Source organism: Rana temporaria, chromosome 13 (assembly GCF_905171775.1).
Source record: "Rana temporaria chromosome 13, aRanTem1.1, whole genome shotgun sequence".
In the NCBI taxonomy this organism is placed as follows: Eukaryota; Metazoa; Chordata; class Amphibia; order Anura; family Ranidae; genus Rana; species Rana temporaria.
In genome coordinates, this window is record NC_053501.1 from 112,600,967 (window position 1) to 112,628,252 (window position 27,286).

At 46.6% G+C, this 27,286-nt stretch overlaps 1 protein-coding gene across 2 annotated transcripts in view; it reads right to left on the bottom strand.

Moving 5' to 3' along the window:
- Nucleotides 1-27,286, bottom strand: part of LOC120920568 (NACHT, LRR and PYD domains-containing protein 3-like) — an 85,167-nt gene that overhangs the window by 40,309 nt on the left and 17,572 nt on the right. The window contains exons 6-10 of one of the 2 annotated variants that reach the window (XM_040332715.1): nucleotides 25,854-26,018; nucleotides 23,517-23,681; nucleotides 20,807-20,971; nucleotides 15,440-15,604; nucleotides 10,661-11,787 (exon numbers count right to left, since the gene is read on the bottom strand). In XM_040332715.1, coding sequence (XP_040188649.1) covers nucleotides 11,700-11,787; nucleotides 15,440-15,604; nucleotides 20,807-20,971; nucleotides 23,517-23,681; nucleotides 25,854-26,018 — 748 coding nt within the window. In that variant the 3' untranslated portion in view covers nucleotides 10,661-11,699. Of the gene's footprint in view, nucleotides 1-10,660; nucleotides 11,788-15,439; nucleotides 15,605-20,806; nucleotides 20,972-23,516; nucleotides 23,682-25,853; nucleotides 26,019-27,286 lie in introns of those variants that run through there. The other variant, XM_040332714.1, reaches the window with a different exon arrangement.

Below are 27,286 nucleotides of genomic sequence, written 5' to 3' on the forward strand. Positions count from 1 at the left end.
CACGTAAGTTTACAACACCTTTAATAAAGCTCTAATACATCAATATATTGATATTTTTAAATGCAAGCAATGCAACCCTGGACTCTACAAACCACTGGCAGCTGGTGCTCCATCGGTCAAGGGGCAGGTCAGACGGTCCTGACACCCTTAGTCACTGCAGCCTGTTCCTGTGCCTGCGGTGGTGACTTCCCCCCTCAGTCTGTCCGTGTCCCGGGAAGCGTCTCCTCGGCCGTACGTCTCCTCCCCATAGGCTTCTCCTTTCAGCAACTCGGGAAAATGGTCTCACGACCCGCTTCCTGATTGTCCGGGAGGAGAACCAGTGTGATAATAGTGAATATTTAATATTTATTCGCTAGTGTCACACAACTGGGTGAGCTCGGAGCACAGTGCTCTGCGCCCCGAGCCCACCCTTTTTGGAAGCCTATTTGAAGCCTATTTGTGCTTCAAACCCCCTTTCCCCCACCATTGGGATCCATGGTCTGGCGCCCCTGTAGGGGCCGGACGCATGCATAGGGGGGGCGTCCGTGCCCCCCTAATGAACGGGCCTCCACTTCTACAGACTAAAAAATAATCACATATATACAGTATGTGATAATAGAATCCTGATGTCTCATTACACATGACCAGTGTAGTCCAGAGGTACCCAACCTACCCTTTATTGCTATACCACTTGTACTCCAACACCCTAATTTCTTACCCTTCTAAAATTATGAGCCCACACCTTAATTTGGAGTTTAAATGCCCATAACAGCCTATTTTATTAACACAATATAAATAAATAGCTCCAATATCAAAATATAACATCCGTAAACAACTTGTTTAACCCCAGTCTGTTGGTCTTTGACGGCACCCCTGAACTCCAACACATATACCACCAATACACTGCTGGACCTTTTTAAGCATGATAGGCCTCCAGCCGTATAACCAGCTCGGAGACAACCCCCTTCCCGCAATGCAACCGTTACAGTATTCCATCAACCTTTCTGTTGGAATACACCAGGAGGGGCACATACTACCGATGAGCCCCCCACCCTTTTCCATCACATATGTTTACTGCCACCGTCAAATCTTACAACACTCCAGAAAGAAAGAAAACACAAACACACACACACCAACAACATATAGGGAGGGCGGCTGAGAAAACTGCCTCCTCCATTTTCTTTCCCCAGTTAACTGTTCCCCAGCCCGGTCCCGCCACTATCTTAGTATATACTTGAGTATAAGCCGACCCGAGTATAAGCCGAGGTACCTAATTTTACCACAAAAAATGGGAAAAACGTATTGACTCGAGTATAAGCTGAGGGTGAGAATGCAGCAGCTACTGTAAGAGGAACAGCGGGTCAACAATGCCCATTTGCACACCTCACTGTGCCCATTGCAACCTCACTGTGCCCAACCTTACTGTGCCCATTGCAACCACACTGTGCAAACCTCACTGTGCCTATCCTCACTGTGCCCATTGCAACCTCACTGTGCCAACCTCACTGTGCCCATTGCAGCCTGACTGTGCCCGAGTCAGTGTACCTGAAATTATTGAAATTGCAATTATTGACAGGCTGCAGGCGTCCATTCATTGTTTAAAAGTCCCCTCCTGGTCCCTTCTGTGATAGGCGTAATGCCCCATAGTTGGTGTCAGTGGGAGGAATAATGCACCATAGTTGGTGTCAGTGGGAGGGATAGTGCCCCACTGTTGGTGCCAGTGGGAGGAATAATGCCTCATAGTTGGTGCCAGTGGGAGGAAAATTCCTCCTAGTTGGTGCCAGTGGGAGGAAAAGTGCCCACAGTGGGATAAAAAATGTCCCATAGTTGGTGTTAGTGGGAAGAATAATGCCCCATAGTTGGTGTCAGTGGTAGGAAGAATGCCCCATAATTGGTGTCAGTGGGAGGAATACTTCCCCATAGTTGGTGTCCATGGGAGGAATAGTGCCCCATAGTTGGTGTCAGTGGGAGGGATAGTGCCCAACTGTTGGTGCCAGTAGGAGGAATAATGCCCCACTGTTGGTGTCAGTGAAAGGAATAGTTCCCCATAGTTGGTCTCAGTGGGAGGAATAGTGCTCGGTAGTTGGTGTCAGTGGGAGGAATAATAATCCGTAGTTGGGGCAAGTGGGAGAAAAAGTGCCCATTGTTGGTGTCAGTGGGAGAAATAGTGTCCCATTGTTGGTCTCAGTGGGAGGAATAGTGCTCCGTAATTGGTGTCAGTGGGAGGAATAATAATCCATAGCTGGTGTCAGTGGGAGGAATAGTGCCCCATAGTTGGTATCAGTGGGAGTTATAGTGCCACGGTGTTGTCAATGGCAGGAATTATGCACCATTGTTAGTGTCAGTAAGAGGTATGCCCCTAGGGCCAGAAAAAGGCAGGCAAAGGGCCACAGTTTGGAGACCACTGCTCTAGGGCCTCTGTTTAAAAAATATGTAATGTTTAGGGGTCCTAAGTAATATCCCAGCAAAAAAAAAAAACATATATATGTGAGAAATGTCAGAAATGGTCGGGGACTAAAGTGGTTAAACTGGATTGAATGGTGTTTTGTTATTCAACCTTACCAACTTCTATGTAACTAGGTAAAAGGATCACAATCCCCCAGCTCTACACGCCTGCCTTCCCTTCACTCAACGGCTGCTGAGTTTTGTTTCTACAACACATAACTCACCTGCAGGAAGTGCAGGTGAGTTATCCTTTATTTTAGAGGATTATGCCTTGTACACACCATCGTTTTTCCTGACATGCAAAAAGCCGTAGTTTTTCCCGACGTGATTTCAGTCCAGCCTGACTTGCATACACACGTTCATGCAAAAGGACGTCCGACCAAAGTGCGGTGACGTACAACACGAACATCGGGACTATGAAGGGGAAATTCCTTTCAAATAGCGCCACCCTTTGGGCTGCTTTTGCTGATCCCCGTGTTAGTAAAAGTTTGGTGAGAGACAATTTGCGCTTTTCAGTCCGTTACAGCGTGACGAATGTGAGTAAGTGAGTGAGTGAATAACTTGTATAGCGCTACAAATGCGAACTGAATCTCCTCAAGGTGCTTGGCATCCATTCCTTCTATCAGCCTTCAGAATAGGTGGGTCTTGAGTTTTTTCCTGAAGGCCTGGTGATTCCCGATGAGAATGGTCTGATGGAATGTTTTCATCGGTCCAAACCGATCGTGTGTGGGCCCCATCGGTTAGTTAACCTTCGGTCAAAAAAATAGGAACTTGCTTTAAAATTGAACCGATAGGTCAAAACCGATCGTTAGTATGCAAAAGCATCGGTTAAAAACCCGCGCATGCTCAGAATCAAGTCGATGCATGCTTGGAAGCATTGAACTTCGTTTTTTTCAGCACGTCGTTGTGCTTTACGTCACCGCGTTCTGACACGATCGGTTAATTAACTGATGGTGTGTAGGTGCGATGGACCATCAATCGGCTTCATCGGTTAACCGATGACAACGGTCTCATCGGATGGACTGATCGTGTGTACGAGGCCTTAGGGGGGGGGGGCTGGTGAAACAAAAGGTGGAGACTGTGAGGGATGAACTGATGAGGGGGAGTAGAAGATTTGGTTGCTAGCTGGAGGCAGGATAGGCCTCCGTGAAGAGATGAGTGTTAGGGTTAGCCTAAAAGTGGACAAAGTAGGAGATAGCCGGACAGATTGGGGTAGTGCGTTCCAGAGGATGGTGATGGGAGAGGCTCTGGAGAAGTCCTGGCGGTGAGCATGGGAGGGAGGAGGAGACAAGGGTGCAGAAGGTCTTGGGAGGAGTGGAGAGGACGGTTTGGGTGATATTTGGAGATAAGATTGGTGATGGAGCTCGGGGCAGAATTGTGAATGGCTTTGTATGTTAGTGTTTTGAATTTTATTTGTTGGGCAATGGGAAGCCAGTGGAGGGATTGGCAGAGAGGGGTGGCGGACACTGAAGGGTTGGTAAGGCGCATGAGTCTGCAAACGGCATTCATGATAGACTGAAGAGGAGATAGCTTGCAGAGAGGTAGTCCCAATGAGGAGGGAGTTACAATAGTCAAGGCGAGAGATAACAAGGGAGTAAATAAGTTGCTTAGTGGTCTTGGTGGTTAGAAAGGGGCGTATTTTGGAGGTGAAGTCTGGACGATTTGGACAGTGATTGGATTTGGGGCTGAAAGGAGAGATCAGAGTCTAGGATTATACCTAGTACCTTGGTATAAGGGGAGGGACTGATGGTTGGTATTATTAATCTCGATGGAGAAGTCAGGGGGAGGGAAACGGGTTGGAGGAAAAATTATGAGCTGTTTTAGAAAGATTGAGTTTGAGGAAGTGGTGTGACCTCCATGCGGGTATGTCAGTTAGTAATACGAGAGGAGACTGAAGGAGTGAGGTGAGGAGTAGATAGATAGATGTGTGTGTCATCAGCGTAGAGGTGGTACAGGAAGCCGTGGGAGTTTATTACCACTTGCCGACCAGCTCCTGTACATATACGTTGGCAGAATGGCACGGCTGCGCAAAGTAACGTATACATAAGTTACTATGAATTTACAATCGCGCGCGCACCTGACGCAAGCACGGTGACCGTACCCGCAATCGTGTCATGGAGCTGAAGAACGAGGAGATGCCAGTGTAAACACAACATCTCCCCGTTCTGCCTAGTGACAGGACACTGATCGTCTGCTCCCTCTCATCGGGAGCAGCGATCGGTGTTGTGTCCCTGCTAGCCCATCCCCCAGACAGTTAGAACACATCCCTAGGTCACACTTAACCCCTTCAGAGCCCCCTACTGGTTAACACTTTAACTGCCAGTCACATTTACACAGTAATCAGTGCATATTTATAGCACTGATCGCTGTATAAATGTAAATGGTCCCAAAATAGCGCCAAAAGTGTCCGATGTGTCCGCCGTAATGTCGCAGTCACAATAAAAATTGCTGATCACCGCCATTACTAGTAAAAAAAATAATTAATAAAAATGCCATAAAACTATCCCCTATTTTGTAGACGCTATAACTTTTGCGTAAACTAATCAATAAACGCTTATTGCGATTTTTTTTACCAATAGTATGTAGAAGAATATATATCGGCCTAAACCGAGGGAAATTTTTTTTTATAGATTTTTCGGGGATAATTATTATAGCAAAAAGTAAAAAATATTACATTTTCAAAATTGTCGCTCTATTTTTCATTATAGCGGAAAAAATAAAAACCACAGAGGTGATCAAATACCACCAAAAGAAAGCTCTATTTGTGGAAAAGAAAGGACATCAATTTTGTTTGGCAGCCACGTCGCACGACCGCGCAATTGTCAGTTAAAGCGACGCAGTGCCGAATTGCAAAAGGTGACCTGGTCATTTGGCAGCCAAATGGTCCGGGGCTGAAGTGGTTAACAGACCAATGGAGCAGGTGTAAATGGAGACCTTAGGCTTTAAAAAAGTTGTAAAGGCAGAAGGTGCATTCTATGCAGTCCCTAATTACCCGAGCTTCACCTCTCTCCAGCGATGTCCACGAGTGTTCTAGCCATCTGTCACTCTCCTCTTGATTGAGTGAGACACAGCAGTGGCACCATGGGCTCCCACGGCTGTTAATCAAAGTCAGTTAGCCAATCAGGAGAGATTGTCTCTGTACAGTTATCCTTCAACTTAAAGGTCAAGGTTGGCGTCTCAGGACTCATACTTAAGGTACAAAAACTACAAAGCATGTGACAAATAGGGGTGCGGCGCCCCTGCGCCCCTAAGGGACGGGCCGCCAACGCAGGAGACACTAGGACAAGAGAACTACAGTACTTTAGACCAGTAAGAAAACAGATGTCAGTTTAGTAACTTACAGACCTATATATATATATATATATATATATATATATATATATATATATATATATATATACACACAGAGTGACTCTAAACCCTACAGATCCCTCCTATTACACATCTGGATGATCCCCCCCGCCTCGTGTAATACCCCGTCAGGTATATAAGGTAACATTTAGCCTTACCTTCCATCTCAGACTTATTTCTTAAGAGACATTCAGGTTGTAGAGAACAGAAATTATGGAGAATTTTGGGCGCAGTGGAGGCGTTAGAATGAAGCTTTTAACTTCAAAACAGGAAAAACTACATTCTAACTTTCGGTTGATGTTCTTTCCTTATCACAGCTCTGACTCCTCCTTATCTTGAGAACTTTTCTAATAGCCTCACCAAATTCTCAGGGTCTTGAAGACTCCTCCACCAATGCCCCTTGTTGTCCCTCAGAAGTACCATTGGTACTTCTTTAACCAGAGGTGGGACTTACAGGCTAAAACAGTAGTGGTACTACCGAACTTACAATGGCCAATACGGAAAGACGCCAAGGAGATTCAAGCTTCTGAGACTGGCAGGCAGAGCAGGGCCGCCATCAGGAATTTTGGGGCCCCTTACACAGCTTCAGGCATGGGCCCCCTGGAGTAGAGAACCGGGGGGGGGGGTGCTCCTGCCGCAAATTGAGATGCGGGGGGAAGTGTCGCAAGTGGAGAAGCAGGGGGGAGTGTCACAAGTTGAGAAGCAGGGGGGAGTGTCGTAAGTTGAGAAGCAGGGGGGGAGCCACGAATTGAGAATGGGGGGGCACCGCAAGTCGAGAAGCTAGGGGGGCTGCCACCGTGAATTAAGGTTGGCAGGGTTTGGGTTGCTGATGAACAAAAAAAAGTGGGATGCCATGCGGGACCCTGGGAAACATCGGGCCCCTTAGAGGTGGGGGGGACTTTGGTTGCTGACAAAAAAAAATGTGGGATGCCGTCCGGGCCCCTGGGGACCACCGGTGCCCCATAGAGGTCCGGGGACTTTGGGTGCTGACTAACATTAAAAAAAATTAAAAAGGGGGATGCCATCCAGGGCCCTGGGGACCACCGGGCCCCTTAGAGGTCAGGTGGGGGGCTTTGGGTGCTGACAAAAAAAATGTAAAAAATATATATATATTTTTAAATAAATAAAAAAAAGGGGGATGCCATCCGAGCCCCTGGGGACCACTGGGCCCCTTACAGGTGTACTGCCTGTACTCCCCTGATGGCGGCCCTGAGGCAGAGTATGTGTCTCCCTAAGGATTTCCCTTACTGGTACAGTGCTGTAATGGGACCGAGATTGTACAGCCTGAGGTGAAGTACATGAGCATAGCCAGAGCTGGAGGAACACGGCACTGCTGGGTGTAATGCCGCGTAAACATTTTTCCGTTGGAAAAACCTTGGATATTATTTCCAACGGAATTCCGCTCAAGCTTGGCTTGCATACACACGGTCACACAAAAGTTCGCTGAACTTTCGTCTGTGAATAACGCGGCAACCATAGGTGTGCACAGGGGGTGTGCTGGGTGTGCCTGGGCACAACCTAATCACTCTGTGCAGTGCAGATTCCCTACCTACTACTAAAATTAAGGAAATATCCACATAATGTAATACCATAAACACACTTTTATTATGCAAAAATGTAAAAGAACTTACAACTCAGAAGATAAAAGCAAGCATGTAAAATCAATCCAAAGAGTATAGACCATGCATATGTTGGTGTACACAGCAGGACAAGCATGCCGAGGGCACGTGCATAAGCTCTGCCCTACATGTTTCGTCACAACTGACGTCATCGGAGGCATGTGATTACTATGTAATGTGCTGGGGATGAACAGGAAGCCACTCAGCACAGGGCACTTCCCATTCATTCACTGCCCCATGCAGCTAAGGCTGCAGAGAAAGGCGTGTGTGTTTGAGCTTTGGGGTGCACACTCTAATGCAATGGGCTGCACACACCTATGGCGGCAACGTACAACAGTACGACGAGCCGAGAAAATGAAGTTCAATGCTTCCGAACATGCTTTAAATTGTTTCCAAGCATGCGCCGGAATTATGCGCGTCGGAATTGCTACAGGCGATCAAATTTTTTCCGGCGGAAAATTTGAGAACCAGCTCTCAATCTTTTGTTGGCAGAAATTCCGACAGCAAAAGTCTGATGGAGCCTACACACAGTCGGAATTTCCGATCAAAAGCTCACATCGGACTTTTTCTGTCGGAATTTCCGATCGTGTGTACGGGGCATAAGAGTAAAACTGCCTCTATTAGAGAATTAAATCTACCATACAATATCAACAGATCATTGTGGAACTTAGCAAGTTTTTCTCTCATAGCTGTTACCATAATAATGTTATGTGTGTCTTCCTTAAAGTCATACTGACGCTTAGGCCTTTTTTTAACCACTTTACCTCTGGAAGATTTACCCCCTTAACCACTTAAGACCCGGACCAAAATGCAGGTAAAGGACCCGGCCAGTTTTTGCGATTCGGCACTGCGTCGCTTTAACTGACAATTGCGCGGTCGTGCGACGCGGCTCCCAAACAAAATTGGCGTCCTTTTTTTCCCACAAATAGAGCTTTCTTTTGGTGGTATTTGATCACCTCTGCGTTTTTTTTTTTTTTGCGCTATGAACAAAAATGGAGCGACAATTTTGAAAAAAATGCAATATTTTTTCCTTTTTGCTATAATAAATATCCCCCAAAAATATATAAAAAAACGATTTTTTTTCCTCAGTTTAGGCCAATACGTATTCTTCTACCTATTTTTGGTAAAAAAAATCGCAATAAGCGTTTATCGATTGGTTTGCGCAAAATTTATAGTGTTTACAAAATAGGGCATAGTTTTATTGCATTTTTATTAATATTTTTTTTTTACTACTAATGTCGGCGATCAGCGATTTTTTTCGTGACTGCGACATTATGGCGGACACATCGGACAATTTTGACACATTTTTGGGACCATTGTAATTTTCACAGCAAAAAATGCTATAAAAATGCACTGATTACTGTGAAAATGACAATTGCAGTTTGGGAGTTAACCACTAGGGAGCGCTGAAGGGGTTAAGTGTGACCTCATATGTGTTTCTAACTGTAGGGGGCGGGGCTGGACGTGTGACATCATTGATCGTGTTTCCCTATAACAGGGATGACACGATCAATGACAGCGCCACAGTGAAGAACGGGGAAGCTGTGTTTACACACAGCTCTGATCGTTCTTCAGCTCAGGGGACCAATCGCGGGACACCAGCGGCGATCGGGTCCGCGGGTCCCGCGGCCGCGGTCACGGAGCTTCGGACCGGGTCACGGGCGCGCGGCTGGGCACTTAAAGAGGACGTACAGGTACATGCTTGTGCCCAGCCGCGCCATTCTGCCGACGTATACTGTATGTGCAGGAGGCGGTCCTTAAGTGGTTAATGACCAGGCCATTTTTGGAGGGATACAGCACTGCGTTAGTTTACCTGACAATTGCGCAGTCATGTAACACTGTACCCAAATAAAATGTATATACAGTTAAATCTTGGATTGCGAGCATAATTTGTTCCAGGAGCATGCTTGTAATTCAAAGCGCTTGTATATCAAATTCAATTTCCCCATAAGAAATAATGGAAACTCAAATGATTCGTTCCACAACCATTTATTCATAAGTCCTTCAAGTTATAGTCCATATAAAAAGATTATAGCCGTTTTTAAATGATGAAGTGCATTCCAATGGGCAACAAATATAAAACAACTAAAGCTAAAACTGGGTGGCTAAATTTGAGTGTAAAAAAGGCATATTGATTAGAAAAAAAAACTGTCCTCTAAAAATATAAGGCCAAGGGGACTCTGTCAGCATTCCAGCACTACAAAGATCACAATGCAAAAGTGTGATCAGCTCTGCTAAAATAGACCATGAGAGACACATAGGGGGCAGATCCACGTACATCGGCGCATATTTGCGTCGGGCGTAGCGTATCTAAGATACACTACGCCGCCGTAACTTACTTTTTTTTTGGTATCCTCAAAGCAAGCGCGCCGTAAGTTACGGCGGCGTAGTGTATCTTTGGCGGCGTAAGGGCGCACCATTCAAATGGATGTGATGGGGGCGTGTTTTATGTAAATACGTCTTGACCCGACGTAAATTACGTTTTTTTCAACTGCGCATGCGCCGTCCGTGGGGGTATCCCAGTGCGCATGCTCCAAATTAAACCGGAACAAGACAATGTTTACGACGGTGACGTCATTCTACGCAAAGCCCTATTCGCGAACGACTTACGCAAACGACGTAACATTTTTAAAATTCGACGCGGGAACGACGGCCATACTTAACATTGGCTGCGCCTCATATAGCAGGGGTAACTATACGCCGGAAAAAGCCGAACGCAAACGACGTAAAAAAATGCGCCGGCCGGACGTACGTTCGTGGATGGCCGTATCTAGCGGGCAGCGGAAAAATGCACCTAAGATCCGACGGCGTACTAAGACGTACGCCTGTCGGATTGAGCCCAGATGCAGTCTCTTGTTTTGTGGATACAAAACAAATATACGACGCAGGAACTTTAAAAATTACGCAGCGTATCAATAGATACGCCGGCGTAATTCGTTTGTGGATCTGGCCCATAGTGGAGGAGAGTAAAAAAATCGCTCAAAATGTTGAAAATCTATATAAATAGTATAAAATATATAAATAGTAAAAAGTTGAGTTCAGGGCATTGTGGCCTCATAAGGATAATCGGGGAAGTTGGTTACAAGTGAAAAGGAGAAGGGAACTGCATTAAATAAATTCTTTGCCTCTGTTTCTACAAAGGAAAAGAAGGAATAATTATACATAAGTCTGTATTCGTATGTTCTGTATTATTAGTAACACAACACGGAAAATACCCTTGTGGCTTACAGAAGCCAGAGTTCAAAAAAACTACATTTTAATAAATCATCTTACACCCCAGAGTTCTCAAAGAACATGGCCATGTTATAGCCAGACAGTTATTTCTAATTTTACGGACTATAGTCTCCCGATATTTGCATATTGGTACCACCTTAGATTTTCGCCAATCCGCTGGTACCATGTTTGACTGGCATGTGCCCATAACCCGTTCATGCTCTGAAGTATTAAAGATTAAAAAATAATATTAAACATTCATCTCATCTTAGATGTACCGTATATACTCGAGCCAAGTTTTTCAGCAAATTTTTGTTGTGCTGAAAAAGCCCCCCCTCAGCTTATACTCGAGTCAGGTTTCCTCTCCCGCCATGTCAGTCTTGATGCGGAGGGAAGGAAACCTGATTACGGCGTACATTATCCCCTGATTCACAGCGGCGTCGTGTGTATATGTCCACGCTGTCCCACCTCCTCCTCGTCCGTCCGTGACGAGGAGGCGGCGGAGCTCTGTTACAGTGGGCCGCGCGGATGGCGCGACCTGCATTGATGACGTGGACGGCGCGGCCTGCATGGATGGCATGGATGGCGTGGCCTGTATGGATGACATGGATGGCGTGGCCTGTATGGATGGTGCGGCCTGCATGGATGGAGTGGCCTGTATGGATGGCATGGATGGCGTGGCCTGTATGGATTGTATGGATGGCGCGGCCTGCATGGATGGCGTGGCCTGTATGGATGGCGTGGCCTGTATGGATGGCGTGGCCTGTATGGATGGCGCGGCCTGCATGGATGGCATGGATGGCATGGCCTGTATGGATGGCGCGGCCTGCATGGATGGCGCGGACGGCATGGACGGCGCAGACTTTTTCTGATTCAGGTTCATGACAAATGTTATGGCAATTTGTATTTCCAAGCGCATGTCATGTGGAAGTGTTGCAGGTTTCTGATGTAGGTGGCAATACTATGATGCCGCGTACACACGATCATTTTTCGGGTCATTAAAAAACGATCGTGTGGGGGCTTCAGAGCATTTTTCGGGCAAAGATCTGGCTCCATTCACAGTTGTAGCAAAGCTTCTTTCCTCCGAGGTGACTATATAATAACCCTCAGTCCTGGCCGGAGGGATTCCATATTTATAAATAGTCTTTTAGCTTCATCTGGCAAAAAATTGTTTCCGATCCTAGAAGAGAGGATATAAATAGTCATCAGATCTCAGAAGAATGCTCTCACACCATATCCTTTACTCTCTGGGTGCAATAATGAAGGATATGCATGAATAGTGTTGTCGTTATTTATATTATCAATAGTATTGTTAATACAGTACCAGGGGCGGACTGACAACTCATGGGGCCCCCCGGGCAATAGAAGATTATGGGGCCCCTCTGGCTTACAGATGCCACCACGCCAGGAGGCAGTGCAGAGGCAGGGCAGCTAAAATCTTGGGATATTCACATTAAAAGCATGTCAGTTTCGGACATATCAGGGACAGATCTAAAAAAAAACACCGATTTTTACATACTGTCCCTGGTTTTACTGAGCCTGGCAACACTGATGGGGCCCCCTAGTGGCATGGCGCCCTCGGGCAGTGCCCGAGTGACTCAATGGTCAGTCCACCCCTGTACAGTACTGTTCACAAGCCTAGTTACTGTGCCCCAGAGAAATAGGAGAAAGGGTTCTTACTGACCTTTAGACTTTAGGGAGGCCAGATTGTGGCCAGTGGGGATAAAAAATGTCCAAGTGTCAATACGAGTAAACAATGCCTCAGGCTTGGTGGTCAATGGGAAGAAACAACATTAAATAGCGCATGTGGTCAGTAGGAGGAGGAATAAAGTCCCATCATTTGTATCAGTGGGAGGAAAAGTGTCCCATCATTTGTATCAGTGGGAGGAATAGTGTCCTATCATCGGTATCAGTGGGAGGAATAGTGTCCCATCATTGGAATCCCTGGAAGAAATAATGCTCCATCATTTGTATCAGTGGGAGGAATAGTGTCCCATCATCGGTATCAGTGGGAGGAATAGTGCCCCATCATTGGTATGACTGGGAGAAATAATGTCCCATCATTGGTATCAGTGGGAGGGATAGTGTCCCATCATCGGTATCAGTGGGAGGAATAATGCCCCATTATTGGGATCAGTGGGAGGAAAAGTGCCCAATCATTGGTATCAGTGGGAGGAATAGTGCCCCATCATTGGTGAATGTAGGAGGAATAATGCCCCATCATTGGTGTAAGTGGGAGGAATAGTGCCTCATCATTGGTATCAGTGGGAGGAATAGTGCCCCATCATTGGTATCAGTGGGAAGTATAATACCCCATTATTGTTATCAGTGGGAGGCATAGTGTCCCATCATTGGTATCAGTGGGAGGATGAGCGACACTATTCCTCACACTGATAGCAGTGATGTATTGTATCATTGTAATCAGTGGAAGGAATAGTTTCCCATCATTGGTATCAGTGGGAGGTATTATACCCCATCATTGGTATCAGTGGAAGGAATAGTTTCCCATCATTGGTATCAGTGGGAGGTATTATACCCCATCATTGGTATCAGTGGAAGGAATAGTTTCCCATCATTGGTATCAGTGGAAGGAATAGTTTCCCATCATTGGTATCAGTGGGAGGTATTATACCCCATCACTGGTATCAGTGGGAGGAATAGTACCCCATCATTGGTATCAGTGGAAGGAATAGTTTCCCATCATTGGTATCAGTGGGAGGTATTATACCCCATCATTGGTATCAGTGGAAGGAATAGTTTCCCATCATTGGTATCAGTGGGAAGAATAGTGTCCCATCATTGTTTTCAGTGGGAGGAATAGTGCTCCATTATTGGTATCAGTGGCAGGATTAGTGACTCATCATTGGTATCAGTGGGGGGAATTGTGCCCCATTATTGGTATCAGTGGCAGCTCGAGGGCCACAGTTTGGAGACCACTGTTCTAGACTGAACACAGAAAGATTCATCATAATGTAATGTACTATAACTAATGGGCCATGTACTCGTCACATCATACAGGGCATAATACAGTATGTCCTAAATGTCGAGTCCTTTATTAGGGAAAATCTTTATTCATAACCTTAAAAAAATAATGATCCAAGCTTGCATCAATATATATACGGTATATACTCGAGTATAAGCCGATCCGAATATAAGCCGAGGCACCTAATTTTACCACAAAAAATGGGAAAACGTATTGACTCGAGTATAAGCCTAGGGTGTCCATTTGCATGCCTCACTGTGCCCATGCCCCACTGTGTCCATGTGCATGCCTCACTGTGCCCATGCCTCACTGTGCCCATGCCTGGATTGACGTTTAACATGGGAGTCTGTGGAAGGGGTGCCCGGGTTTGAAAAATAAGAGCTCCCCAGCCGTAGGTCCCCCAGACCACAAACTTTGCACACTTGTAGAGGAGAAATGGCGCTACATGTGTGCCAAGTTCCAGGTCCAAGGGACCTACGACCGGCCAGTACCAGATCCCCATATCACAGGAGAAATGACCGTTTAACATGGGAGTCTATGGAAGGGGTGTATACAATAATTATAATAATAGTAAAAAGTCAGTATAAAACACAATAAATGTGATAGAATTAATAATCCAATAAGATGCCACTGAGGAGTCTGTGATGGAGAGGTTAACATCAATCCTGAGTCATCTGAATTGTCCTGTCGCACTTTCAACACAGTAATCGCCGAAAACCAGATGGAAGAAACAAGTATCATGTAATGGCTCAAAAGTACCTGTTAGGATGGATAGCCTTCATACTTCAGCAAGATGTAGGGGGAGCGTAGCATGAGGGTCCCAAAGATGGTGAAAAAAACACACAGTAACTAGCAAGCAAAACCTGCATCAAGAGCCGATGGACCGAGCTGCACTTCAGCGAGGGGATCCGTGACACACGTGCAGCGTCGCCGAAGAGCCATCCAATAGGGAGCAGGGCGTGCTCTGATGACATCAACCAGGAGCAGCGATTCTACCAATGGAGAGGCACAGATGTAGCATTGATAGCAACGCAAGTGTAACCACGGGGATGAGGCTGGTGAAGGGACACGGACAGGGCTCGATCATCAGTGGCAAGCAATTGGGATTGATAGGAGCCGTGACTGACATGTTTCGCGTTCTAACGCTTTATCAGGACTTTGATAAAGCGTTAGAACGCGAAACATGTCAACATGTTCCTCTATCCAGCTTGTTGTCAGAGCTTCCATCAGATCCCTGAAATGAGGACCCTCCAGACAGTTCCAGGACTTGTTCAGTGTCCTTAGTGGTTATTGTTTATTCCAAATGCCAGTTGGGGTCATGTTACCAGAAGAAAATTAATTTCTCCCCCAGCAATGAATGTAACTATTTTCTACATTAATGGAACTCATTTCTCTTTATTGGAATCATTTATATTGGATCATTTAATAAAACTCCAGGAAATAGAATAGAATTTTAGAAGAACATTTTTATAATGGACTAGACCCCCCAATATTGTCATCCATGTGTAGAGACGGTGATATCTCAATACACAGCATAAGCACAGATAGTTTTTTATTCAGCCATTTGTTAAACTTGCCCATTCAACAAATGTCAACCTAACGATCGACTTCTGTTAAACAAAGACACACACTGATCAAAATGTTCCTGATCCCTGCTAAACTGGCCAAATTTTTTAGCCATTTATTGCCAGATTTGAACAATAGTCTCAGACTGGCTACTTAGGGAGTCCAAAAAGTTAGACTAATTTTGCTTACATTATCAATTATTAGCACAATTCTAAGATTTAAACAACTGAATGTTTAAACTGCTCTAGACTATTATTGTCTCAGTCAGTCCTGTTATACTCACTGTAATTCCTCTATCTGGCTTGTTGTCAGAGCTTCCATCACATCACTGAAATGAATATCCTTCAGATTGTTATCGGACAGGTCCAGTATCCTCAGTGTCCGGTTATTTCTTATTCCAGATGCCAGGTGGGGACAGGAACTCTCTGTCAGGTGATTTCTATACAAACTGGAGAAGAGAAGTGTGAAGGACTTTTTACCTATATGCTTCAGGTTAATCCTCCCTGCTTGTTTAAGGCTGTTAATTGTAGTTACCCTTCTGCAGCCAGTCCTGTTTCAAATGTTAATTGTTCTAGCCCTGTGTTTACTGGTTACTGTGATTAGATAAGTGGCTCATGTTAATTATGCTGATTGCTTCATTGTGGTAATTATCTCTCTCTATGCGGTGCCGAACCGGCTAGATACTGAGTAGTTCAAAGAAATATCTTTATTTCAAAGGAGCTGTATTGAAGACCCCCCACTGTGTAAGAGGGGGGCGGAGATTTGTCATTGTAACAGTTTTGGAAATGACATATAAGCTGTGTGTTATAACATTAAACTCAGTCTTGGTTCCAGCATCCAGTCTTGACTCATGTGTGGGGGATCCTGTGATGTTCTTGTATGGAGAGGAGGGAATGCTTGACGGGGATATCATACCGATACCGTCACAATTGGTTGGTAGCAGTGGGATTTTCCCTTCTACTCTCCTTTACACCCGGGATTCCAAGCAGACACTGGAAGAACTACTGGAAGTTCGTGGAAGGATTGCTAGCAACAAAGCCGAGCGGGTCATCATAGCAGAATCAATGGAGCTAGACCAGGAGGACGGGATTGCAGCAACGCCAGCAGTACAAGAGATGGAGACACCAGTGATTCAGGAGGAGGAATCGCCAGCCAACAAGCTAATGAGAGAGAAGCTAGCTTGGTTCGGCCCGAACCCAACGCCGGATGTGGTGCTGAAAGTGATGGACCTGTTAGCGGAGGAGGCTAAACAAATAAGAGACAAACAAATAAGAGACACAGAACTACAGGAGGCTAAACAAATAAGAGACGCAGAGCTACAGTTAAAACTGGCAGCAGTCCAACCAGCAGCCGCACATTCTCCAAACAGTGAGTACAGCACAGCAGACGCAAGGAAGATTCCGTTTAGCGCTTTTAAAGCTTTTGATGAAAAGGACTGTGAGATTGATAACTACCTGGCAGATTTTGAGCGACAATGTAACCTGCACCGAATAGCTAGAAGAGAGTGGGTTGCAATATTGTCAGGCAAACTGTCAGGCAAAGCTTCTGATGCTTTCCGGACCGTGCCAGATCAGGATATCCATAGCTACGCCCGGGTTAAAGAAGTGCTCCTGGCTCGTTATGCAGTAACCCCAGAGTCCCACCGACAGAAGTTCAGGGACTCACGCAAAACCACGAAAGACTCTTATGCGGAATGGGCATGCCAGTTGTCCCGGTCGGCCTCTAACTGGGCTAACAGCAGCCAGGCCACCACCGCAGAGGACATTTTGCAACTAATGCTCCTGGAGCAATTTTACAATCACATCCAGACGGACATCAAGGATTGGGTGAGAGATCGCAGGCCCATGACTCTACCAGAGGCCGCGAAGTTGGCGGATGAATATGCGGATACTCGCAAGACGAACCAGGTCACACCACGGGTACAACCTCCACGACCAACGGCGCCCTCACACCCACCAGCCGCTAGATACCAACCTCCTAACAGACCGGTGACATCTAGCCCTCGCTACCCACGCCAGGAGGACAACGAACAACGCTGCTTCCGGTGCAAACAGCTGGGTCACTTCAAGCAGAATTGCCCCATGAACGACAACACCAGGTCAAATTGGTCTCAACCTGGGTACCGCCCACCAGCAGCAGCCCATTGTGTAGACTCGGCTTGGGATCTCCAGGAGCTGGGTCCGGAAGAACCATCGGACACCGTTTACGAAGTCCTCACGGTACAATCGGGTATTACGGACAACAGGGAACACCATTGTCAGCTGGTCATGGGCGACAGCCATGAGACGGAGGGGCCCTGGAGGGAGCTGGGCAGAAAGAGGCACCGCCAGCTACCCCCCAAGAAGAAGAGGTCCTGGAAGTCATATAACCAGCGGACCTGGGAGGAGAAGAAGCGACTGGAGGAGATGGAATCGCAGCGGGCGCCCCAGATGCGGGCCGAGATGTTCGCCAAGGGCCCACCGGTGGCCCCTTACACCACCACCCAGTTCCTGATGATGAAGGACCACGTGGAAAGCCTGCAGGACATGAGCAAGCAGGATCTGATCCGTGAGTACATAGAGCTGGAGGAGTGCATAAGCCGCATGGAGGAGAACAACCACCTGAGGTCACAGCGGGCTGACCCCCCCAGGCTCCATGAACTGGAGATGGAGCTGGAGAAGCTCAAAGAGGAGAACCGGCGGCTGCGGAGGGAGCAGGGGGTGGCTGACCTTATGGGGCTCTGAGTCCCCTCCCCCCCCCGGACTCTGAGCACCAGTGCTACAGCATTTCAACAAATATAACTTTTTCTTTTTATGAATCTCCTGTGACTGTCACTTCAGAGCCATAACCTGCCCCTCCCATAGCGGGACACCTAGAGGGCGGCGCACAGACCCATTCGCCGTCTTCACACTGACTTCTGGTGACTTTGCAGATCGCACAAAGACTTGGGGACTGACCGGCGTGTGATCTGACGACCCGGTGGCATACCTGAGTCTGAAGCAGTTGCCAAGGGAGGTCAGTCATGCCAAACGGAGTTAACCTCGGACTAAAAGCTCTGAACCCGTCAACCCTACTGGACCAGGGAAGGTCCAACCGGGTTTTCCGGAGCAGGGAGAAAAAGGGGGGCCATTGTGAAGGACTTTTTACCTATATGCTTCAGGTTAATCCTCCCTGCTTGTTTAAGGCTGTTAATTGTAGTTACCCTTCTGCAGCCAGTCCTGTTTCAAATGTTAATTGTTCTAGCCCTGTGTTTACTGGTTACTGTGAATAGATAAGTGGCTCATGTTAATTATGCTGATTGCTTCATTGTGGTAATTATCTCTCTCTATGCGGTGCCGAACCGGCTAGATACTGAGTAGTTCAAAGAAATATCTTTATTTCAAAGGAGCTGTATTGAAGACCCCCCACTGTGTAAGAGGGGGGCGGAGATTTGTCATTGTAACAGTTTTGGAAATGACATATAAGCTGTGTGTTATAACATTAAACTCAGTCTTGGTTCCAGCATCCAGTCTTGACTCATGTGTGGGGGATCCTGTGATGTTCTTGTATGGAGAGGAGGGAATGCTTGACGGGGATATCATACCGATACCGTCACAAGAAGAATGTTGTAAGAGGACAACTTCTCACTTTTTCTTAATGGAACCTTCCACCATATTGTGCCATACTTATAGTTATAGGTCTGCTCTCGATATCTCTGGCCATAGGCCTTAATATGTATGAATAAAGGAATGTCCACATATGAAATTAATTTCCAGCAGTTTACTATAACTTTGCAATACATTTTGGGACATTTGGCATTACATTTGACACACTAGCAAAATTCTTTGGTGTAAAACGTCACACATAAGAGTCGACATTCTGTAGCTGTCATTTATGCACAGAACAATAGTTTGTAAACCATCTTTCCATTTGTACCTCCTCTGCTTGGGAGCACTACAGAGTTGGGACCACTTCCCCATGTATACGAAGTCCACAGCATTCAGCTTCCATCACTGAGTAAGGATAAGGTGCTTTCTTTAGCATACCAATGACTGTCACTAGTACTCACATCAGAGGACTTAGGCCTGGCCTAAAAGGTCTTAGGCATCCCATTTACAACTCACAAAATACCACCTTCTGGTACAAAGACATGGAGTAGACCCCCCAATATTGTCATCCATGAACACAGAATACCACTGACGTGACTCGTATTGTGCTATATATAATCTAGCATTTTGTGATTGCTAGCGATTGGACGGGATGATTTTTATCTGATATTCTATGTATCTCTGCTGATAATAGCTCTGTACTCATAGAAAGTAATATGAAAATATCTGACACTAAGGCCCCTTTCACACTGGGGCGGGAGGTGCGGCGCTATACCGTCGGAATTGCGGCGGTATTCAGCCACTATCGGTGCGGTTTTAACCCCCGCTAGCGGCTGAAAAAGGGTTAATACCGCCCCCAATGCGCCTCTGCAGAGGCGCATTGCGGGCAGTATAGCTGCACTGTCCCTATGATTTCAATGGGAAGGAGCGGCGGAGGAGCGGTAAACACAACGCTCCAAAGATGCTGCTAGCAGGACTTTTGGAGTGGTCCTGCTAGTGCATCGCTCCAGTGTGAAAGCCCTCGGGCTTTCACATTGGAGAAACAGCAGCCGCTGTTTAGGGTCGGTTTGCAGGCGCTATTTTTAGCGCAATAGTACCTGCAAACCGTCCCAGTGTGAAAGGGGTCTAAATAGCAGATGTGCAGTAATGGGGAGATCTTCCAGAGCTTGATAGTGGATGGTCATATCAGATGAAAGAAATTTGTGTGAGGTTCTGATTGCTCATTGCAGTTAAATTGGATTCCTAAATGTATGGTCTCCTATAATCTAATATACTGTATTTATACCAGGCTAAATTTAATGTTTACTTTTTATAGTTTTGAATTTACCAAACCTATGTAAGATAAGGTGACCAGATTTTTAAAATGAAATCCGGGGACATATTTTTTCTTTACTAGTAATGGCAACAATCAGCGACTCTCTGCTTGTCGCTGCCCACCTCACAGCCTCTTTCTCTTCAGGCCCCGGCTACTACTGGATGGGGAGCGAAGGAAGATCACTCAGCCAGGGAAGGCAAGGAGATAGGCAGGTGACTTGCCAGGATTTGAGCTAAGGCAGAAGAACATGTGAGCGGAGCTGAATGGGCATGTGCCCGAAACTGAAGAAATATTCCCTCCGCTCTGACCAGCACATGATCATCAGAAAAGGGCACAGATAATGTGAAAAATAGAACCCCCCTATGCTAGTAGGCACGGCGGAGCAGTGGTGTGTAATTCTAATTTTTTTATTTTAATTCTGCACTGACTTTCTTCGAAATTGCCCCTGCCCCCTATTAAATCCAATCTGGGGACAAAACCAGGAACAGACTTGGTCCGCGGACAGTGTCCCCAATCAGGGGACTGTCCCCTGAAACTGGGGATGTCTGGTCACCCTAATGTAAGAGCAACACCCACCCAAACTATCAAGTCAATTTCTATCCATTTAGGCACGCCTATGCACTACTTAGCTGACAGTAGATATAAAAACTGCACATTCAGACTGTACCATGTGTGGTGAGCTTAAGTGTGATAAGACCTTAGGATTTAAACAACTGCGTGTTAAACTGTCCCAGAATATTATTGTCTTAGTCAGTCCTGTTCTACTCACTGTAATTCCTCTATCCGGCTTGTTGTCAAAGCTTCCATCAGATCCCTGAAATGAGGACCCCCCAGATTGTTCTTAGACAGGCTCAGCATCCTCAGTGTCTGGTTATTTTTTATTCCAGATGCCAGGTGGAGGCAGGAACTTTCTGCCAGGCTATTCTTATCCAATCTGTAGAAGAAGATAAGGATTTTACCAGAATAAAAATTTATTCCTCCCCCAGGAATGAATGTAAATATTCTCTACATGAATGGAGCTCATTTCTCTTTATTGGAATCAGGCCAGGACTGGCCATAGGGTCCAAGGCAGCTGGGCTGCTCCATAAGCCCAGCCCCCCCACAGCCACCAGTTCAGTTCAGCTGTCAGGGCCAGGTGACCCATGACCATGAGGGGGGGAGAGCTAGAGGAGACACCTGCTGCAGACACCACAGAGCTGGACAAGAGAGAATGTGAGTGTGGCCCCCCTGTGCACCTGGATAGGAGGAGTGGTGGGGAAGCTGCATATAGAAGAATCAATCTCTCCATTTTCCTTTCCTGAAAGCCTGTGGCAGGGAGAGGAAGAGAAGCAGGCTTTCAGAGGCTGCAGGCTGAAAATGGAGTGATTGATTCTTCTATATGTAGTCGCCCCCACTGCTTCTCCTATCCATCTTCCTTCTGCCACTCCCCAGTTCTCTCCGACCCCTCTGTGCTCTCAAACATCCCCCTGTGCTTTCTGCCCCCCCCCAGTGCTCTCCAACATCCCCCTGTGCTCTTCAGTCCCCCACCATGCTCTCCAGCCCCCCAGTGCACTCCAACAGCCCCATGTGCTCTCCACCTCCCTGCTGTGCTTCCTAACCTCCCCCATTGCTCTCGGGCCTCCCCCAGTGCTTTCCGACATCCCTGCACTCTCCATCCCCCCTTTGCTCTCCAGCCCCCCAGTGCTTTTCAGCCCCCCCAGTGCTCTTTGGCCCTGAAGTGTTTTCCAACTCCCCCAGTGCTCTCCGACATCCCCCAGTGCTTTCCAGCCCCCCTCACCGTGCTTTCCATCCCACCCTGTTCTGTCTGCTTTCCCCTTTGCTCTCCAGCCTCCCCACTGCTTTTCGCCCCATGCTCTCCACATCCCCCTGTGCTTTCTGCCCCCCCCCCAGTGCTCTCCAACATCCCCCTGTGCTCTTCAGTCCCCCACCATGCTCTCCAGCCCCCCAGTGCACTCCAACAGCCCCATGTGCTCTCCACCTCCCTGCTGTGCTTCCTAACCTCCCCCATTGCTCTCGGGCCTCCCCCAGTGCTTTCCGACATCCCTGCACTCTCCATCCCCCCTTTGCTCTCCAGCCCCCCAGTGCTTTTCAGCCCCCCCAGTGCTCTTTGGCCCTGAAGTGTTTTCCAACTCCCCCAGTGCTCTCCGACATCCCCCAGTGCTTTCCAGCCCCCCTCACCGTGCTTTCCATCCCACCCTGTTCTGTCTGCTTTCCCCTTTGCTCTCCAGCCTCCCCACTGCTTTTCGCCCCATGCTCTCCACTTCCCCCTGTGCTCGTGTGCCCCTTATGGACGCACCACCACTCTTCTGCTCCCTGTATACATGACCTCCTATAATCTGATCAATTTTATTAAACACCAGATTAAATGTAAATTTAAATGTATAAAGCTCTTTAACCACTTTAATACAGGGCACTTTCACCCCCTTCCTGGCCAGTCCAATTGTCAGCTTTCATTTTGAATGAAAATTGCATTTATGCAACGCTGTACCCAAACAACATTTTTATAAAATTTTTTCCCACAAATAGAGATTTATTTTGGTGGTATTTGATCACCACTGGAGTTTTAATTTTTTTGCGCTACAAATTAAAAAAAAACGAAAATTGTGAGGAAAAAAAAAGTTTTTCTTTGTTTCTGTTACAAAAGTTTGTAAATAAGTATGTTTTTTCCTTCATTGATGAGCACTGATGAGGCTGCACTGATGGGCACTGATGAGGTGGAACTGTTGAGGTGGCACTGATCGGCACTTATATGCAGCGCTGATGGGCATTGTTAGGCGGCACTGATAATCAGCACTGATGGGCACTGATAGGTGGCACTGATGGGCACTTATAGGCAGCACTGATGGGTGGCACTGATGGGTAGCGCTGATAGATGGCACCTATAGGCCGCACTTATTAGGAGGCACTGACAGGCATCACTGACGGGCAGAGTGTGGCAATGGGCACTGATTGGCATCCCTGGTGGGCTCACCTGGTGTTCTCCAGTGGGCATCTCTGGTGGTCTCCAGTGGACATCCTCGATTGGTCTGCACTGATAATAAATGCGCTGATTATTAGAGCAGACCCCCCTGTCAGGAGAGCAGCCAATTGGCTCTCATCTACTCGCACCTGTCAGTGAGAGTAGAGGAAAAGACGATAAACGTCTCTTCCTGGTTACCATGTGATCAGCTGTGATTGGACACAGCTGATCACATGGTAAAGAGCCTACATCATAGGCTCTTTACCAGGATCAGATCAGACTGACACACCACACCACCAGTCGCCATGCCATGCTACGTGCCCTCATCCTGTCAGGATAATGAAACCACCTTCCGCCCGTCACTCTGCTATATGGATTTTGACATCAGTCTGGCATTGGCTACTTACGGAATCCAAAAATGAGATTGATTTTTATTATTTTTAATATCATATTTTATAATGTTTAGGAATGCTAAACTGTCCCAGAATATTATTGTCTCAGTCAGTCCTGTTATACTCACTGTAATTTCTCTATCCGGCTTGTTGTCAGAGCTTCCATCAGATCCCTGAAATGAGGACCCTCCAGATTGTTCTTAGAGAGGTTCAGTCTCCTCAGTGTCTGGTTATTTCTTATTCCAGATGCCAGGTGGGGGCAGGAACTGTCTGTCAGGTCATTATAATGCAATCTGTAGAAGAAGAGAAGAATGTTACCAGAAAAAATGAATTTCTCCCCCAGGAACAAATGTAACTATTCTCTACATCACTGGTCTCCAAACTGTGGTACTGGGGTCAGATGCTTGCCTTTATCCAGTCTTTGAGGTATTATTCCTGCCAATGACACCAATAATAGGGCATAATTCCTGCCATAATTCCTGCCACTGACACCAACAATGAGGCACTATTCCTTCAATGACACCAACGATGGGTCATAATTCCTTCCAATAAAAACAAAAATGGGGCACTATTCCTCCCACTGACACCAACTATTTCTACCCCCTAATACCAAACACTGGGCATTGTTTACTCCCACTGGGCACAGTCCAGTGCCCCTAATGTCTGAAGGTCAGTAAGGTCAGGCCCTTTCTTTCGAAATTTAGGAGACCCCTGCTCTACATGAATGGAACTAATTTCTCATTTATATTAGATCACTTTATGAAACTCCAGGATTTTTTTTTTAAGAAAATTTTTATAATGGAGTAGACCCCCCAATATTGTCCTCCATGTGTAGAGACGGTGATATCTCCATACACGGGATGACCACAGAATACCACTGACATGAAACTGACATGAAACGTATTGTGATATAATCTCCTTGTGTATGGAGCATGAATGGAATCGGCAGACAGTCCCTGGAAGTGTTTAGGACACTCTTTAAAATGACAATGAAGCCTCCCCACCACAGATGTCAGTATGGGTGACAGATACATATAACTTCTGTACAGTGTGGAGGAGCACTGAGACCAGAATGTACATACATACATCATTTACAAGGTGAGAGAAGACATGGGGAATGTAGCTGACAGCCTCCTCAACAACTGGTGGCCAAGGAGGGAGTAGTAGCACCGAATATGCCACTCTGCTACACGACAGACAGGGGCAGGAAATCTGCCTGTCTCTGTATGCCATTTTAGAGTAGGTCTTAATTAACCCCTGGTTCATTATCTACAAACTGGAGGTAGTTATTTTTGAATTTGGTGCATTAATAGCATCACTTTGTAAAAGTGCCACTGTTAAGAAATATCTAAATCTTCTGCACGTGTTGGTAAAGTTATCAAAATTGGCAGTAAAGATTTATGAATTTGGCATAGGCCTTAGCGCCAAAACACTGTCCTTAGTTCATTATTGCATCCCCCCCCCCAGTGTGAGGCTGAAGTCAGCATTGCTGGTGATTGGACAGGGTGATTTTTTATCTGATATTCTATTTAAGCCTGGTACACACTAAGGCCCGGATTCACATACCTGAGCCCATCTTTATGCCGGCGTAGCACATCTCACATGCACTATGCCGACGTAACACAGAGAGGCAAGCAGAGTATTCACAAAGCACTTTCTCCCTACATTGCGCCAGCGTAACGTAAATTCTTAGGCGTAAGTCGGCCTAATTCAAAGTAGGTGGAAGTGGGCGTGATCCATTTAAATGAAGCGTGACCCCATGCAAATGATGGGCCGAATGAACCATGCACCGTCCCGTGGATGCATCCCAGTGCGCATGCTCAGAATCACGTTGAAAATACTCCATAAGATACGACGTGACGTAACCTACGCCCAGCCATATTCACGTACTACTATGTAAACAACGTAAAATACGACGGCTGTTCCCTGGTCCATACCTTAACATGACTTACCCCTGCTTTATGAGGCTTAACAATACGCCGGATGTAAGCCTTACATAAACCGCGTATATGAATGCGCCGGGCGCATGTACGTTCGTGAATCGGCGTATCTCCCTCATTTGCATATATGAATAGGAAATCAATGGGAGCGGCAGATGCGTCCAGCGTAAATATGCGCCCACGATGCGCCACGTAGGAAAGTTACGTCGGTCGGAAGAAGCCTATTTTCAGGCGTATCTAGTTCTGTGGGCACGGCGCACAGATACGACGGCGCACATTTACACTTACGCGGCATATATCGAGATACGTTGGTGTAAGTGCTTTGTGAATCCGGGCCTAACAGTTTATTGTTTGTGCAACCCAGTGGGTTGTTGTGTTATTAACTTCCAAAAACAAGATTTTTTTAGTGATTGGTTATTTATGGAGTCGAAAATTCAATTTTATTAATAATGAAATCTTTTTAATAAGTTTAGGATGTAAATTTCCCCAGAATATTATTGTCTTAGTCAGTCCTGTTTTACTCACTGTAATTCCTCTATCCGGCTTGTTGTCAGAGCTTCCATCAGATCCCTGAAATGAGGACCCCCCAGATTGTTCCCAGACAGGTTCAGTGTCCTCAGTGTCTGGTTATTTCTTATTCCAGATGCCAAGTGGGGGCAGGAAATGTCTGTCAGGAGATTAGAGGACAATCTGTAGAAGAAGAGAAGAATGTTACCATAAGAAAATTAATTCCTGCCCAGGAATGAATGTAACTATTCTCTCTATGGAACTCATTTTAATTACTCTTTATTGGAATAATTGGATATATTTCAGCCTGAAATGAAGGCAGACACAGTTTTTATTTCATCCAGCTGTATTTATTCAGTGCAATTTATAACATCTAAGGCCCTGTACACACGACTGAACATGTCTGCTGAAACTGGTCCGCGGACCAGTTTCAGCAGACATGTTCGGTCGTCTGTACAGCCGAGCGGACAGGATTCCAGCGTACATTTGCCCGCCAGACCGTTTTCGAGCAGACAAATGTTTCTAAACATGTTTAGAAACATGCCCGCTGGAATCCTGTCCGTCGGACATGTTCGGTCGTCTGTACAGACTTACCGTACATGTCCGAGCGGCCGCCAGAAACCCTATAGCAGACCCACCTTGAGCGGTGATTTTCCTTCTCCCAGTGATGTTCAGTGCCCTGCTGTGTACCCCCTGATGTGCCCTTTGCCCCATGATGTGCATTTCTGTGTGCCCTGTGATGTGCCCTACTGTGCCCCATACCCTGTGTTGTTCAATGCCTTGTACCCCTTGATGTGCCCTGCTGTACACCCATGCCCTGTGATGTGCCTGTGCCCTGCTGTGTGCCTTGCTGTGTGCCCCATGATTCATGTAGGTGGGGCTTTGTGTAGGTGTGGCTTGCGTGTGGGTGGGGATCTTCTATTGCCCAGGGGCCCCATGAGTTGTCAGTCCGCCCCTGCTGGCACATGTCCTCAATTTGGTGGTGCAGCATTTCCTAAATAGGTACTCAGGCCAGAAGAGTCTGTAGCCATTTCAGGTGGTCATACACAGCCAGTGCTCAGTGGTAATTCTACCTGCCCATAAACTGCCTGATTTGCGACATGCCCACCAGGTGGAACTCAACTTCAGCAATACTGCAGTGGCTGCACATGCAGCAGAGGGCTGTCAACAAGTACCTGTAAGAGATTGTTGTCCATCCGCAGAACCTGGGGAGTAGTATGTGGCTGGGAGGAGGCAGTTCCAGATACTATAATCCTCAGTCACCCAGAGGAGTCTGCTTCTCATGCCTCCACAAATTTGCGGTGCATGGGCTCCCTCATGCTTCAAAGCCTGAGAAATAACGTGCCTTAAACGAGAAGGATCACTATTGGTTGGCAACCCTCCTTGACCACCGTTACAAGGGAAAGTCTCAAAACTCCCGTCCCCACAGAGAGTTCAGAAGATTAACTCTC